This window comes from Gadus chalcogrammus, chromosome 19, assembly GCF_026213295.1.
Source record: "Gadus chalcogrammus isolate NIFS_2021 chromosome 19, NIFS_Gcha_1.0, whole genome shotgun sequence".
Taxonomy (NCBI): Eukaryota; Metazoa; Chordata; class Actinopteri; order Gadiformes; family Gadidae; genus Gadus; species Gadus chalcogrammus.
In genome coordinates, this window is record NC_079430.1 from 16,458,149 (window position 1) to 16,474,792 (window position 16,644).

Consider the following 16,644-nt stretch of genomic DNA (forward strand, 5'->3'; position numbering starts at 1 on the left):
GGTTTTTCAGTGGTATTTCCTGGGCTTGAACTTCCTGTGTTTTCCATGTCTCTTCCTGTCCTTCCCTGACCTTGTAGATCCCCTTTGTATTTTGCTATGTCTGTGCCGTGTCTTGTCTTCTGTCTTCTCCTGCTATGTGTTTATGTTTACCTGTTTGTGTTCCTGTCTTAGCCCCTTGTGTACTTCCTGGTTTGTGTTTTGTACCTTGTCCCCTGAGTCTTTTTATTAGTTTGAGGTTGATTTTTGTCTTGTCCAATGTTCTCCTGCCTCTCGTTCTACCTTGTTACCTGCCCACTTGTGTCTTGTTAGTCATGTGTATTTAAGTCCTTGCCTTGGTTCAGTCCCTTTCTCAATCATTGTTACTTTTGTCGCGGTGCACCTTGTTGCATTTGGGTCCTCAACCTTAGTAGCAGTCGTGACAAGAGCAGTATGATGTGGGATCTGACTAGCAGATGGTAAACCATTATAAATGGTAAATGGACTGCATTTATATATCACAAGAGATTCATGATGTTGGAGTTGCGTCATAGAGGTGTTTTGCTTCTTCTTCTTGACTTTCACTCTAGATTGAAGATAATATATCCAGTGTGTCCGCGCATCCTTAAAAAGTCTTTAAGGGTCTTAAATTCATGTTTCTAAATTTAAGACCTTAAAGTCTTAAATTCGTTACAAATGTCACATGCTGGTCTTAAATACTGTAACTCAAGGTCTTACATTTTTCGGGGCAGGACTATTTATTTTCTTATTTTTCTCGTGGGACTTTTCAGGAAGGACATGTAAAGAGGCTTCTTTCTTGCTAGCTGCATATATAAATGATTACCTGGGTGTTTGCTAGCTAGTCTGCGACAATGAGTAGGTTAATGAGTCTCATTGAGTGACACACCTGCTATGCTTGGGTTATAATACAGCGGGATCCCCCCACCATCGTGTGTTTTAGGTCTTACATTTCATTCAAGGTGATATTAAAAAGGTCTTAAAAAGTCTTGACTTGCTGAAACCTGCAGATACCCATTAGCCGATACATAGAAAATGGCAAGACGAAAACAATGTCTTAGGTTATTGGTAAAAATGACTTGAATTGACGGGCCTATCATTGTCAGATTAAAAGGTCGTTCTGGTTTTATTCAGGGAGTGATGATCGACCCATGCATTGATATTGACCCGGAGTAAACATGTATCAATTAAAATGTCAATCGACACAGTCATTCGATCAGTAAAGGAAATTATAGCCTGGTTATGGCAGTGAGCACAGATAACCACTAGAGGGCGACCTTGACACATCGGAGTGAATGTGTCTGTTGTGTTTATTGAATTTTCTTGGTCATTTAATGGGATTTTGTGTTTTCAATTCTTGTTACCACATATAGATTATCTTCGTAGCCGATCAATAGTGAATTACGAAGCACACCATCCGTGGCCCTTGACCATGGTGTTGTAAGACTAATTAAATTAGCACGTCTTGGCTACTTCCTTCCCCTGGCCTTCAGGACTGGGAACACTGATCTCGCCAGGGACACACACACACACACACACACACACACACACACACACACACACACACACACACACACACACACACACACACACACACACACACACACACACACACACACACACACACACACACACACACACACACACATTGTGGCAACCTGGCTGTTACCAATTAAGGATATGCAGAGCACTTGAGGAATGGGTGGAGAAGCAGCTTAAATAGCCTGCTTCTCCACCTCACCGACGGACCGGACCCGGACCCGACTCACCCTTTTTGCCCCAGTGTGGAAGAAACTTAAGTTGATGTATGATTTCCCCTTTTTATTGTGAGCTGCATGCAATAACACCGCTGCACCGCAACCCTGCCTGAGCATTTGTTTCGGGAATCGCAGCCGCCGCCGACAGGGGATTGTCACAAAACGCACACACACACACACACACACACACACACACACACACACACACACACACACACACACACACACACACACACACACACTAGATGTAACCCTATTGCAAATAGTGTGCTTCTTTTTGCTGTAAATATTGTTGCTTATTTTTGTGACTACTGTTGTTTTTGCACAATCCTGTGAGCATTTCCTCTCCTATTTCACTGTTTGTTACAAATACAGTTCTTGGATCGATCCGATCCACTGAAAACACTGGGCTACCAAAACACTGGGCTAAAATCGTACATATCGGTTGATGGTGCCTTTTGGACTAAGATTGTGTTTGCATCAGGTTCTGTGGTTGGAATTAGGACAAAAATAAATCCTGATTCTCGCTACATTCATGTTTCAGCCTATGTTTTTTCCTATATTAAATGTTCGTCACATTGAGCATGGTTGACCTTTAATGGCAGTGAAAAGAGTCAAAATACGCATTATGAATCTTAATAGATTATCAGTTGTAATTTATTGATCGCTCTTCCGTGGTATAAAACTCACACAAAGAATGATAACTGTTAGCATTAATACCATAGCTTAATTACTATCTCCTCCCCACGTTAACATTTTCCTCGAGTTGCGCACCAGTTATACTCAGAAATGAAGGCCTTGAGCTCTGTGTGGGCTGAGGTATCATCAAGTATCTTCATCTTACAGTACACCAATATACCAATATACTATTACGTTATACTGAAGGTCACTAAACATGGTAATCCAGAATTTGCAGAGGGAAAACAGTGGAATATCTCATGAAGAACAGTGTAATCATCTGGTGTAAATAGTTTGCTAGCCACTTCAAGTTTAATTCAAAATCTAAAAAAGGTCTTCCCTGTTTGCCTAGATGTCACAAAGCAACCCAAGCTTGAGAGATCTCCCCATCCCCCAGTAATTCTCTTTCGTGCACGTGAGGTTAATATCCACTTTGGCCTTTACTCTTAAAGCTGCTTAAAGTAAGATTTCAGGGCTATAGTTTGAGTGTTATTTGTTGTCAATGCCATATCCGTTTGTCCGCTATCAGTGACGGAAATACACAAATCACTACGGCGTTTGTTGTTGTTTACTTCTGCTCTTTTCTGTTCCCTCCCCTGACAACTCTCAAACCTTCCCTACGTTACCATTACAAACCAAACCCCTGCCGTTCTTACTCTATGCATTATGTCACCAATCCAAAATCCAAACTGAATCAAGACTCGTGTGCAGGTTCATTCTTGGTGGAACCAAAGACGTGTAAAACAGCAGTCCCCCCCCCCCCCCCCCCCCCAAAACCCACCCCACTCCACCAGCGTTCCAGCAGACAGACGTCCTACTTCCTGCCGTAGGCCAAGGCACCGTACGCCACCACGCCCACCACCGCCACCAGAACCGCCCCCCCGCACAGCATCATCGGCAGGTCGGTCGATCCGGCCGGTTCCGCGGCCGCGGCGGCGGGGGCGGGAGCCTCCGTCGTGGGGTTCGGTGGGGTTCTGTGGCCCGGAACCTTCTCATCTCCCACGGAGCCCAGCGGAATCTGGGAGAACCGCGGTTGGTCGGCGGTGGCGGCGGGCTGGCCGGCGACCACGGGCACCAGGACCGGGGGGGGGAGGAGCTCCTGCCGGGAGTACCGCTGCTCCTCCACCACCTCCGAGGGGCGGCAGGAGGAGGAGGAGGAGGTGATGGAGGGCACGGGCGTAGACGTGCTGGAGGGCGGCTGGAGTTTGAAGATGGGCATTGGGGCCGTGGCCGTGGAGGCCTCCCGCCCGGAGAGGTGGCGGCGGCCGCCGGCACGCAGCGCGTCCTCGGCCGCCACCACCAGGAGCTGGGAGCTCAGGTGGCGGGGCTGCTGCTGCTCCTCCTCCTCCTCCTCCTCCTCCTGCTCCCGCCGGAGCTCCTCCAGCTCCTGCTCCCCGCCCAACATACTCAGAACGCTGCTCTGCATGTCGTCCTCTTCCTCGCCTCCGGCCGTCTCTACCTCCTCGGCCTCCTCCTCCTCCTCCTCCTCCTCCTCGGTCTCAACAGCCTCCTGCTCCTCGTCCTCCCGCTCCAGGTGGACCATGTCGGAGGGGGAGGAGTTGTTCTCCTCTCCGGGGAGCAGCACCCCTCCCTCACTGCTGTCCAGGCTCTTGGCGTCCTCGGGGTCGGGGTCGCCCATGGTGGACCAGGACTCGGCCAGGAGGCTCTCGCTCTGCCAGGGCCCCGGAGGGACGTCCCCCTGGCTCAGGGGCAGGGTGGCGGGGCCACGGCTTAGCCAATCGGGGCCGGTGTCTCCAGACAGGGAGGAGGCCCCACCGGCGCCCCCGTCCTCCCTGCTGGCCGTCGCCTCCCGAGCCTTTCCCTCCAGAGTGAAGGCCGGACGGGCTGCGGAGAGAAGCCCAGCGTCACGGCAACAGAGAGCCAGGTTTATATCGACTTCCTCATTCAATATAACACACATTTGAGTAATATATAGATACCAGCATACAGTTTATACCAGTGCAGGCATAAAGCAATGCATATAACAATGATAGATACTTAAAATGATACTATTTAAGAATTATAAAAACACATACAATATTACCAAAGTATTACTATTCATTTTTTTGTATTTCGTTATCAATTAATTATCCAATGGTTTCCCGTGGTATTTTTTTGGTCCCGTGGTCGTTATGTTTCCAGAGCAGCCAAGGCGATCGTGCCCGTTGAGACACAAGCACATTTTCAGATCGGAAAAGTTGTGCCGGCACGGCTGTGGGCTGCAGCAGCTATGTTTCTATGTATAGCCCTGTCCCTGCATATCTTTCTATCTTTAGGCACTATATACATCTCCATCTGTCACCAGAGAGTGGAAGCCATTCCAAAGATTCACCGTGACGTCAGCAGTGGTCAGGAGTAAGGATTAACACGGATCGTGATGTCAGACCTTCAAAATCTGCCCTGAAATTCCAAAAACATACAGCTGTGATTTTTGGAAACTAGACCAATATTTTGTTTGATTCAACTATTGGCCTAGCCATATAAATTATAGACGGTTGTTAATATAACCTTTACTGACACTTCTTGGTATAAAAACAGCCCTCTTCACACTCGCTCCATGTATCCACTTGACTGGTGGAAAATATTTACAAGCCTTTAAGGCCCAGAATAGCTATTTTCAACCCTTGTTCTTCCATGTGCCGCCACTTTCACACCAGGTTGCATGCGAGCTTGTGAAACTTGGCACCAGTGTTCAGCAGGAAACACTTCTATCCAAGGGGGCTTCCATCAAAACCCCCAAAGAAGTTCCTACACTTGCAATGAAGAATAAGAAGGTCTTCCAGTTTACCAATGCACCAACAGCAGTACTGTTTGCGTCTTAACTCGCTGTTATCTCTGCTTGGATCTATACAGTCATTTCACAAACATCATCCTTTATCCCAAGTACAAACCATCATGTTGGGTCATCCATAAGGAATCATTAATTTGTAATGACGTAAAACTGGAATGAGTCATCCAAATTAGTGGCCACCTTTTTGGTGGTGACTCATTTCCAGGTCTAAGCTGGGGGTCCTGCTGGCCGATAGGCTGAGGCCTATAGGAGGAGGGACCAGATTGGGGGAAGAGATAAACAGTAAAACAGTAAAACTCACCAGACAACTTAGAAATCAACCCCAGACGGTTTCCTAAGTAACGGTATGTTGTTTAAAATCAACAAACTATTTCAACTGTGTGTTTATTTATTTTTGTTTTTTGTTTATTTATTGGCCTACTTGTGTAATTGGATTTCCATTGATCTTGGAAAGCCAAAGACCTGTCTTTGGCCAGGGAACACAATCATTGTAATGTGGAGCCCTTGATATAGTCACACACAAGTGACACATACACAGGACGTCAAATATCATTGACCCCAAAATCAATCACAATTAAGACAAGGTCAGCGTGCTAAACCAAAACAGGATGCGGCTGAATAAAAACAAATGCCCAAAATCCCTAAATAAACATGAATAAGATCAACCCATGATCTCTTTCTTTATATTTCCTTTCCTCCCTTTATAGAAAGTTTGATTAGCCATGGCTACGCTAAAATAGTAACAAGTGACCTTTTAACGACCTATCTATGCAAATCGTACAATACAATTCATTGGATGTATAATATCACTTGATTTCATGTATCACTTTTCTTCTAATTTGATTAACTGTAAAAGAGAAACAACAAAACAAAGCAGTCGTTCATGTTGTTCTGTGGATGATAGCAGATTCTGTTTAGAGACAGACAGACAGACAGATGGAGACAGACAGAGAAGAGCAATAATAAAAGAGGTCTACCTGGGCACACTTTGAGAACAGCTTACTGTAAGAGTTGCTGAGATGCTTTGGATCAGAGAGCGACGCACCGGACACACGGCACTGAGAGGCAGACAGGCATGCTGTAACTGCCACATGACAAGCCAACGCTACGCTCCAGCGAGGCTCTCTCTCTCTCTCTCTCTCTCTCTCTCTCGCCCCCCCCACCCCGCTCTAGCGCTCTCGCTCCCCAACAACACACATCGCACTACCTCTCAGTCTTTCCTTCACGCACGCATGCACACACACACACACACACACACACACACAAATCAGCAATTATATAATTTCTCAATTACAGTAACAATGCAGCTCAATAAATTGACGTACATTAACGCAGCGAACACTCATATATAATTATAGGACACATTGTTAAATAGTTCAAAATAATACATCAAACAATGTGCCCACTCTGGTTTTGCGATATATGTAGATATCCAAATGATAAATGTAAGTGGGACAGTAAAGCTTGGGCATTTTTTTTAGGATATTGTTGGTAAATATTTGTAAGCGTCTTAGAGTACCATATTAAGCGCTATATAAATTGTATTTATTATTATTATTATTATTATTAAATATGACATTGCGTACATTAGAATAGTGCCGCACGCAGACAGATGATGCGTCACATTCCACGTGATACAACATTTGATGAACAATCCTTCTTTATTCTAGCAGTTAGAGTCTAGCAGTATAGAGTGGTGTGCATGCACATATAAAATACATTTAAATTTCCTTAACAAAGAAAAATATCGTCTATATCTCCCCTGAAAGATGACTTGACTGAATTAAAATATCCTAGCGGAGGATTGGAGATCCCATCCTATTGGCTATCAAGCCGGAAGTCGCATCACGTGACATTGAAAATCAGCTGATCCTCCGTAGACATCTTTACGAGTCACGACTGCAGCGATTAATTCCATATTTCCGTTACCTCCAATTCCAGGTTATATGTTTCTTGTTTCTTTCCCATCGTAATACACTATTTGATTGCCTTTTCTTTTTCGTTCATTTATTCCGAAATTATTCTAAACAAGTGCATTTCTCGTAGGCCTAGCGGATCTTGACGGCTGCAACCATGGCGCTCAGCGATGCCGACGTACAGAAGCAGGTACGTTTCATTTTAACCTTCACGATTCATTAATGCATCCTTCGCTCTTTATACATTATCTTTATTTACTATTTATTTTGAAATGGCTGCTGGGTAACCTTCGTTTTCTACTGTGTCTCATTATGCAACGCTTAACAAGGAGTGCCATTGACACTGGGATAATATTATAGATCTATTATTAATTAATTTACAAGGTCCATGTATCGTCATTTTTGCCATTCGGTTTTAGCGCCGATATTGCATTCCGTTAGATATTTTCCGAATAGGCAACAACATACACGATTAAACTGCACTGCAGATGGCCGTGGCAGGTTCCCCTGGTCACGTGATCAATGCCTTTGCCTAAAAGGGACATTTGAATGAAGTTTTGGATAACTGGTCACACACGTTCCAAATAACCGCAACCACATTCCGAAAATATAGCCCCACATCTAAAATAGGTCATGGAGATGAGTTTGATGCATAGTGACAATTCTTAAACATGACAAATTCAACGCCAGGGTGTTAGTTACAGTCAAGGAATGCTCCCTAAAGAACATTGAATGAACATTGAATGTTCTTGAGGGAGCATCAGTTTTAATTACAACTATTTTGACAGCCCTGGAGAGATGTGCATCACCTTTGTCGCCTATATGATATACGTGTGTGTGTGTGTGTGTGTGTATTGTGTGAATGTTTGCAATGAATGAAGGGAGGAATGTTTTTTTTTTATGATTAATGAGGAACCTTACTTGCGTCACCATTCAGGTTTAATGTGTCTCTGTTTCAGATCAAGCACATGATGGCCTTCATTGAACAGGAGGCCAATGAGAAGGCAGAGGAGATCGATGCCAAGGTACCGTAACATACAGTCCCGTTTTCTGGACCAGACTAGATAATAACTTAGTATTTTTACCAAATGTCATTGTGCGCGTGTGTGTCCCCATGCAGGCAGAAGAGGAGTTCAACATCGAGAAGGGCCGGCTGGTGCAGACACAGCGGTTGAAGATCATGGAGTATTACGAGAAGAAGGAGAAGCAGATCGAGCAGCAGAAGAAAATGTGAGTAGCCAGTGAGTCACGTCTGGTCTGTGTCCTCAACTTCCTCTCTCCCAGGGGGGGGGGGTGGCAGCATTGTCCCGTGATCAGTGACTTCCATAATTGTGTTTAGTTCTCATCATCATTGAACAATTTAATTGTGCACTAGGTTGAGTCAGCGATGCCTGTCGATACCATTCAAAAAGCTTTATGCCATGACTATTGTTGTGAAAAGTATAACATTATTTATCTTTAGTTATTATTATTTTTTATAAATCTTTTTATTGGAGGATCAAGCATATTACATTTTACAGGAAGTAAGACAGTTCTCCAATTTAGTTATCTTTAGTTTTTGTACCTTATGGAAGTATGTTTTCTTTCCCTACGGGAGTTTTGTACTTTGTTAATGCATAATAGTAAAAAAAAATATTTTCTAAAAAATGCTATATATATATATATATATATATATATATATATATATATATATATATATATATATATATATATATATATATATATATTGGTAATCAAGGCGGGGCCCTATTGTTTCTAAGAAGGCCGCCTTAACCATACAGTGCCGGGGGAAACACTGGATCCCTTCTCATGAGTTGTGTGTGTGTTCCCCTTCCAGTCAGATGTCCAACCTGATGAACCAGGCCCGCCTCAAAGTACTCAAAGCGCGTGATGATATGATCTCGGTGAGTCCTCTGTCGTGACCGTGGAACAACGCGTTCCTCCCGACGCTCTCTCCCCGGCCGCCCACATCCACATCTTCCTCACTCAGAACCTCGTGTCGAGGTGTTGTTTACTTCACTCGTGGTCCGTCGTGTGTCCTCAGGAAATGTTGAACGAGGCGCGTGAGCGGCTGGCGACCATCGCTAAGGACCCCGCCAGGTACCCGGCCCTGATGGACGGCCTCCTCCTACAGGTATGTGGAGCCACCCCCGCGGCGCAGATATGACCCCCTTCAGCCCCTGTACAGCAGGGGCCCTACAGCCCTATAGGGGCTGTAGGGCCACTATAGGGCCTCTATAGGGGCCCTACAACCCCTATAGAGGCCCTACAGCATATAGGGCCCCTATAGGGGCCCTAGTAGGTCATGGCTCTATAGGCCTCTGCTGTAGGGCCTCTATACTATAGTTTATAGTTTATTTATGTCTTATTGCTTATGTTTATTTATTTATTTATTTATTTTTTCCACAATGTCTTGTTTTTTAAAAAATGTATGATGACTATATGCTCTGTAAGGTGACCTTGGGTGTCTTGAAAGGCGCCTCTAAATTAAATGTATTATTATTATTATTATTATAGAGGCCCTACAGCGGCCCTAGAGCCTATAGGGGCCCTATAGGGGCCCTACAGCAGAGGCCCTAGAGTCTATAGGGGCCCTATAGGGGCCCTAGAGTCTATAGGGGCCCTATAGGGGCCCTAGAGTCTTGAGCCCTACTGGTGTAGGGGGGTCCAAGACGCCATCAAGCTGCTACTTTTTGAAAAAACATCCTTGGATCACCACGCAACTAGTAGTTCTCGTCTTTGTCCTGATAACTAGAATGGTGAGTAGCACCAAGATGGAGGCTTTGAGCTTTTCGCCTTTGCGGGTGACATCATGTCAAACCTTCCTTTACCTGGAATTTAATCCTGTGGTTTTTTTTCATCAGGGATTCTTTCAACTTCTGGAACCCAAAGTGACCATTCGCTGCCGCAAGCAGGACGTCCAAATGGTGCAGGTGGGTGATCTCATCTCTGACTGAGCTATGAAGCGCAAGCACTAAGCCATATCTTGGTTTGGGAGCATAATGAACTTGTTGTCGTGGTTTTTCTTTCCAGGCCTCCATTCAGAGGAGCATTCCTGCCTTCAAGGAAGCAGTGAAGATCAACCTGGAAGTCCGCATCGACCAGGACAACTACCTCTCCCCAGACATGTACGTCCTTGTACAAGTTGTCTTGTAACCGACAGGTTGCTAGTTCGATCCTTTGCAAAAGGTGTTGATGTGTCCCTGAGCAAGACACTTAACCCTGACTGCTCCCGACGAGCTGGCTGTCGCCTTGCATGGTTGACTCTGTCGTCAATGTGTGCATTAACCGATGTAAGTCGCTTTGGATAAAAGCGTCTACTAAATGCCCTGATTACCATTAAAATGGAAGAGTAACTATTACCGGTACATAGATGTGAAGAAAGAGCTGGTTCTTTTATACAAATGTCCGCACCCCCTCTCTGTAAAACGGCACAAAAACAATCAATTAGGGACGTTTAAGCACAAGAAACCTGAAGTTGTGTACAGTTTAAACCGCTTAATGACATTCAGTGCAATTGGACAGTTGGTTCAGGAGCCCCCCTCATCACAAGAACAACCATTGATGCTTGGTTAGTCGCAATTGGGAAAATGAGATCAGTTCGTCACCGTCAGACTTACCTGATTTAGGGCCATTGAAGATTTTCAAGCTTTGTCTACACCTAAAATAAGGTCTTTACGTTCGCTTGACCCGATGGTGACCCTTGAACTAGTACCAGCCCTCGAATTAACATTGTCTGTTTTTCAGACGCATTTCATTTGACAAAAATGGCGCTGGATTTTAATTCTTTTATTTGCATGCTTTAGGATAGAGCTGAGAGAATATAACACTTTGTATTTGTGGTATACAGCGGGTGTGTTGGTATTTGGTATTTATACTCCTGCCTCTCTCTTCAGCTCCGGAGGTGTTGAGCTGTACAACGCCCGCGGCAACATCAAGGTGGCCAACACCCTGGAGAGCAGACTGGATCTCATGGCTCAGCAGGTACGTTCACTTTAAAAGGTGACATATTAGTAGCCTGGCTAATGCCAGACCAAGCTCAATCGTGGATTGGACGTTGGTCTGGAGAGGCTGCTGTCATAATCTTCAGCACAAGAGGCGTGATCAACGATTAAAACGATTCTGTACGCAATTGGCTGCTTGCCGTCGCTTCCCTGTCGTCATTGTGTTAAACCAGCCAATAGCGTGCCAGGGGGAAAAGCCCGCTTGGTGATTGGCTCCCGCAAAAAAGTATCTGAAGCAGAAAGAAATGTATTGCTCTTCTCCAGAAGGAGATTTTTTTACTCTTTTTTTTACTAGTTTTTTTACTCTTAATTCTCAAATTTTCAATGTATTACTAATAACTATTTTGATAATAGATGCAGAAATTACAATGTGCTGTTTCAAATTCGGTGTCACATTTTATTGTGATTCTCATCAATCCCAACGGTTTCCCGGTTTGCACATGCATGCGTTCGACAAGTACGGGAGCGATAGTTTCACGGGAGTGCGCCCGCTTGTCTTGCCTGCCATGGCAGGAATCGAACACATGTCTCTAGAACAGATAGGTAACAGCTCTACCACCTGCGCCACAGAGGCACCAGCAATGATTTGGTGAGAGGTTATAATTGACTTTACAATTCACCTAACACTGTTGTTTTTTATCGACCGTCATGAAAAAAAACATAAGGGGTAACACTGTCGTTTTTTATTGGCCGTCATGAAAAAAACATAAGCGGTAACACTGTCGTTTTTTATCGGCCGTCATGGAAAAAAGAGTAAGGGGTAACACTGTCGTTTTTTATCGGCCGTCATGAAAAAAAACACTTTCGTTTTTTATAGGTCGTCATGGAAAAAAGAGTAACGGGTTACACTGTCGTTTTTTATTGGTCGTCATGAAAAAAACATCAGGGGTAACACTGTCGTTTTTTATCGGCCGTCATGAAAAAAACATAAGGGGTAACACTGTCGTTTTTTATAGGTCGTCATGGAAAAAAGAGTAAGGGGTAACACTGTTGTTTTTTTATCGGCCGTCATGAAAAAAAACATAAGGGGTAACACTGTCGTTTTTTATAGGTCGTCATGGAAAAAAGAGTAAGGGGTAACACTGTTGTTTTTTTATCGGCCGTCATGAAAAAAACATAAGGGGTGACACTGTCGTTTTTTATTGGTCGTCATGAAAAGAAAACGTAATTCAAATACAAATTCTTTATTTTTCCCGTAAGAGAACTTCATTTGTGGTCAGGCACATACAAACAAAACATACTTCAACAATAAACAGTTAGTAAGGGGTAACACTGTTTTTTATTATAAGTCGTCATGAGTAAAAACATAAGGGGTAACACTGTCGTTTTTTATTGGTCATGAAAAATAACACAAGTGGTAACACTGCCGTTCTTTATCGGCTGTCATGAAAAAAACATAAGCGGTAACACTGTCGTTTTTTATCGGTCGTCATGGAAAAAAGAGTAAGGGGTAACACTGTCGTTTTTTATCGGCCGTCATGAAAAAAACATAAGGGGTAACTGTCGTTTTTTATTGGTCGTCATGAAAAAAAACATAAGGGGTAACACTGTCGTTTTTTATAGGTCGTCATGGAAAAAAGAGTAAGGGGTAACACTGTTGTTTTTTTATCGGCCGTCATGAAAAAAAACATAAGGGGTAACACTGTCGTTTTTTATAGGTCGTCATGGAAAAAAGAGTAAGGGGTAACACTGTCGTTTTTTATCGGCCGTCATGAAAAAAACATAAGGGGTAACACTGTCATTTTTTATCTGCCGTTAGGAAACAAAACATAAGGGGTAACACTGTCGTTTTTTTATAGGTCGTCATGGAAAAAAGAGTAAGGGGTAACACTGTCGTTTTTTATTGGTCGTCATGAAAAGAAAACGTAATTCAAATACAAATTCTTTATTTTTCCCGTAAGAGAACTTCATTTGTGGTCAGGCACATACAAACAAAACATACTTCAACAATAAACAGTTAGTAAGGGGTAACACTGTTTTTTATTATAAGTCGTCATGAGTAAAAACATAAGGGGTAACACTGTCGTTTTTTATTGGTCATGAAAAATAACACAAGTGGTAACACTGCCGTTCTTTATCGGCTGTCATGAAAAAAACATAAGCGGTAACACTGTCGTTTTTTATCGGTCGTCATGGAAAAAAGAGTAAGGGGTAACACTGTCGTTTTTTATCGGCCGTCATGAAAAAAACATAAGGGGTAACTGTCGTTTTTTATTGGTCGTCATGAAAAAAAACATAAGGGGTAACACTGTCGTTTTTTATAGGTCGTCATGGAAAAAAGAGTAAGGGGTAACACTGTTGTTTTTTTATCGGCCGTCATGAAAAAAAACATAAGGGGTAACACTGTCGTTTTTTATAGGTCGTCATGGAAAAAAGAGTAAGGGGTAACACTGTCGTTTTTTATCGGCCGTCATGAAAAAAACATAAGGGGTAACACTGTCATTTTTTATCTGCCGTTAGGAAACAAAACATAAGGGGTAACACTGTCGTTTTTTTATAGGTCGTCATGGAAAAAAGAGTAAGGGGTAACACTGTCGTTTTTTCATCGGCCGTCATGAAACAAAACATAAGGGGTAACACTGTCGTTTTTTATAGGTCGTCATGGAAAAAAGAGTAAGGGGTAACACTGTCGTTTTTTAAAGGTCGTCATGGAAAAAAAACATATGGGGTAACACTGTCGTTTTTTATCGGCCGTCATGAAAAAAAACATAAGGGGTAACACTGTAGTTTTTTATAGGTCGTCTTGGAAAAAAGAGTAAGGGGTAACACTGTCGTTATTTATCGGCCGTCATGAAAAAAACATAAGGGGTGACACTGTCGTTTTTTATTGGTCGTCATGAAAAGAAAACGTAATTCAAATACAAATTCTTTATTTTTCCCGTAAGAGAACTTCATTTGTGGTCAGGCACATACAAACAAGACATACTTCAACAATAAACAGTTAGTAAGGGGTAACACTGTTTTTTATTATAAGTCGTCATGAGAAAAAACATAAGGGGTAACACTGTCGTTTTTTATTGGTCATGAAAAATAACACAAGTGGTAACACTGCCGTTCTTTATCGGCTGTCATGAAAAAAAACATAAGGGGTAACACTGTCGTTTTTTATTGGCCGTCATGAAAAAAACATAAGCGGTAACACTGTCGTTTTTTATCGGCCGTCATGAAAAAAAACATAAGGGGTAACACTGTCGTTTTTTATCGGCCGTCATGAAAAAAAACATAAGCGGTAACACTGTCGTTTTTTATAGGTCGTCATGGAAAAAAACATAAGGGGTAACACGTTCAAAATATCCACTATGTTTGAGGAGAGTGTTGTTGGTGGGACTTGAACCCAGGTCTGCAGTGCTTGTGAATGTCAGGACACTCCACTCGACCACAGACATGCTAGCAATTATGTGGTCGACGATACATTTATCACGACATTGGTTCCTACATGACGTCAACTGTTAGTATAACTTCGGAGCTTCTCTCTCTGTGTGTCCCGGTGGTACACCGGAGATGGTCGACGCACACAGCCTGAAACCATGATCTCGACTGAGATCTGGAGACATGGGTTCAAGTCCTGGCAACCGCACTCCCCCTGAAACTCCTAGGTGACACTAATTTAACTTTATTAATTTTCGAACCTTTGACCAATAAGAGGTGCCTCTGTATTTGAGCTGTTACCTATCTGTTCTGGGGACATGTGTTTGTTTTCCTCCACGGTGGGTGGTGGGAACACATGTCCAGTGAAGGGATCCATACTCTCACACATTCATTTCGAATGACTGTCTGGGGGACTGGATGGCTGTGAATGAGTGCACTCATTCACAGCCATCCATTCTCCCATACAGTCATTCCCACTCGCCCATTCACCCATTCATTCCGAATCACCGTCTGGGCAAATTGATTAACGTGAATTAAGTCATTCACAGAAATCAATTCACACAGACAGTTATTCACAATCATCCGTTCACCGTACATTCATTCCCACAAAACCTGCCATGGCAGGAATCAAACACATGTCTCCAGAACATACAGGTAACAGCTCTATCACCTGCGCCACAGAGGCACCAGAAAGGATTTGGTGAGAGGTTATAATTGACTTTACAATTCACGTGACATCGGTTCAAAATATCCAATATGTTTGAAGAGAGTGTTGTTGGTGGGACTTGAACCCAGGTCTGCAGTGCTTGTGAATGTCAGGACACTCCACTCGACCACAGACATGCTAGCAAATACGTGGTCGACGATACATTTTACACTTCAATTCACATGACATTGGTTCCTATATGACGTAACCATAAGTATAACTTCGGAGCATTTCTCTCTCTGTGTGTCCCGGTGGTGTACCGGAGAGGGTTGATGCACACAACCTGATACCCTAATCTCGACTGAGATCTGGTTTCAAGTCCCAGCAACCGCACTTTCTTTGAAACCTCTTGGAGAGAAGAAGGGAGGAGAAAACATTTTAAATTTTTTCATTTTAAAACCTTTGACAACAAGAGGTGCCTAGGCAGGGGAGCTGTTTCCTATCTGTTCTGGGGATTTGTGTTTGTTTCAACATTTGTGTTTGTTGCAACATTTGTCTGGTATTTCTTATTCTTAGGCAATTATTAAACATCCACAATTGGCTTTCAGATGTATTGTGATGCAAGACCTTTTGCAGTTTTTTGTCTGGGTCAAGTCCCCCTAGTGTGAGGAGTTTCGCACCGTACGATGGTGGATTCAGATGGCTGTTTTCCACTTGTCTCTGTGCATTATATAACAACGTGTTCCCGTTTACAGATGATGCCTGAAGTACGAGTGGCACTCTTCGGAAAGAACCCCAACCGCAAGTTCTTGGATTGAGCTGCTTTCAAGAAGTCTCCATTTTGTTTTATATTTTGTGGTGTAAAATATCCCATTCCTGTGTCGATAGAGTTATATTCCATTCAAATTCCAACTCAAGAGGAGACACATTTTTGTTGTGTGACGTATTGCTGTAATGTTTCTGTGCAACTACAAGTACGGGTTGGAAGCGCTAATGTAAGACGTGAGGTTTGAGCAGCGAATAATAAGACGTGTATTGTGCTGACACTGCTTAGTAAAGGGACATTGTGATTGGTTGGATGTTTAACATTTCAGGCGCTGATTAGATCCTAAGAATTACATATTATTTTGCTTGCTTACAATTGGTCTATTATCCATTGGCCCCTCATTACAATTTGCAAAGAGCATTGTTTTACTTTATGTCTGCTCAGACCAATCACAGAGTGAATGAAGTACTAGAAAAAATATGACTATTTGGTGAAGTTAATTTATTAATGTTACATTTATCGTACATTACATATGTGTATCGGATGTGTGGCTGTGGTTGCAGTGTGTGTATATCAGGACTCCAGAGGTGTGATTAAATTATAAGTGTATACGGTTGTTTGTTCTTGATTGTCTGTTATTGAAAATATGTAACAAAGTAAAAAATTATGATCAACTCCTACTCTTTTCCTTTTTTTTAATGGGAAGCCCACTTATTGACTCAA

The 16,644-nt window shown here is 43.0% G+C and overlaps 2 protein-coding genes across 2 annotated transcripts; one reads left to right on the forward strand and one right to left on the reverse strand.

The window, feature by feature from the left end:
- Positions 1 to 3,215: 3,215 nt before the first annotated feature.
- Positions 3,216 to 6,354, reverse strand: LOC130372487 (histone H3.v1-like). Its single transcript, XM_056578518.1, has 2 exons — positions 6,224 to 6,354; positions 3,216 to 4,274 (listed from the first exon to the last, which is right to left on the reverse strand). The coding sequence occupies exon 2, from the start codon at positions 4,066 to 4,068 to the stop codon at positions 3,244 to 3,246; it is 825 nt and encodes a 274-aa protein (XP_056434493.1). The 5' UTR covers positions 4,069 to 4,274; positions 6,224 to 6,354; the 3' UTR covers positions 3,216 to 3,243.
- A 697-nt stretch (positions 6,355 to 7,051) lies between these two features.
- On the forward strand, positions 7,052 to 16,595 carry atp6v1e1b (ATPase H+ transporting V1 subunit E1b). The gene is made up of 10 exons (XM_056577969.1): positions 7,052 to 7,161; positions 7,267 to 7,326; positions 8,096 to 8,161; positions 8,257 to 8,366; positions 8,974 to 9,040; positions 9,181 to 9,270; positions 10,001 to 10,069; positions 10,170 to 10,264; positions 11,033 to 11,120; positions 15,911 to 16,595. Exons 2-10 carry the CDS (start codon positions 7,294 to 7,296, stop codon positions 15,971 to 15,973), a joined length of 681 nt encoding a protein of 226 aa, XP_056433944.1. The 5' UTR covers positions 7,052 to 7,161; positions 7,267 to 7,293; the 3' UTR covers positions 15,974 to 16,595.
- Positions 16,596 to 16,644: the final 49 nt, after the last annotated feature.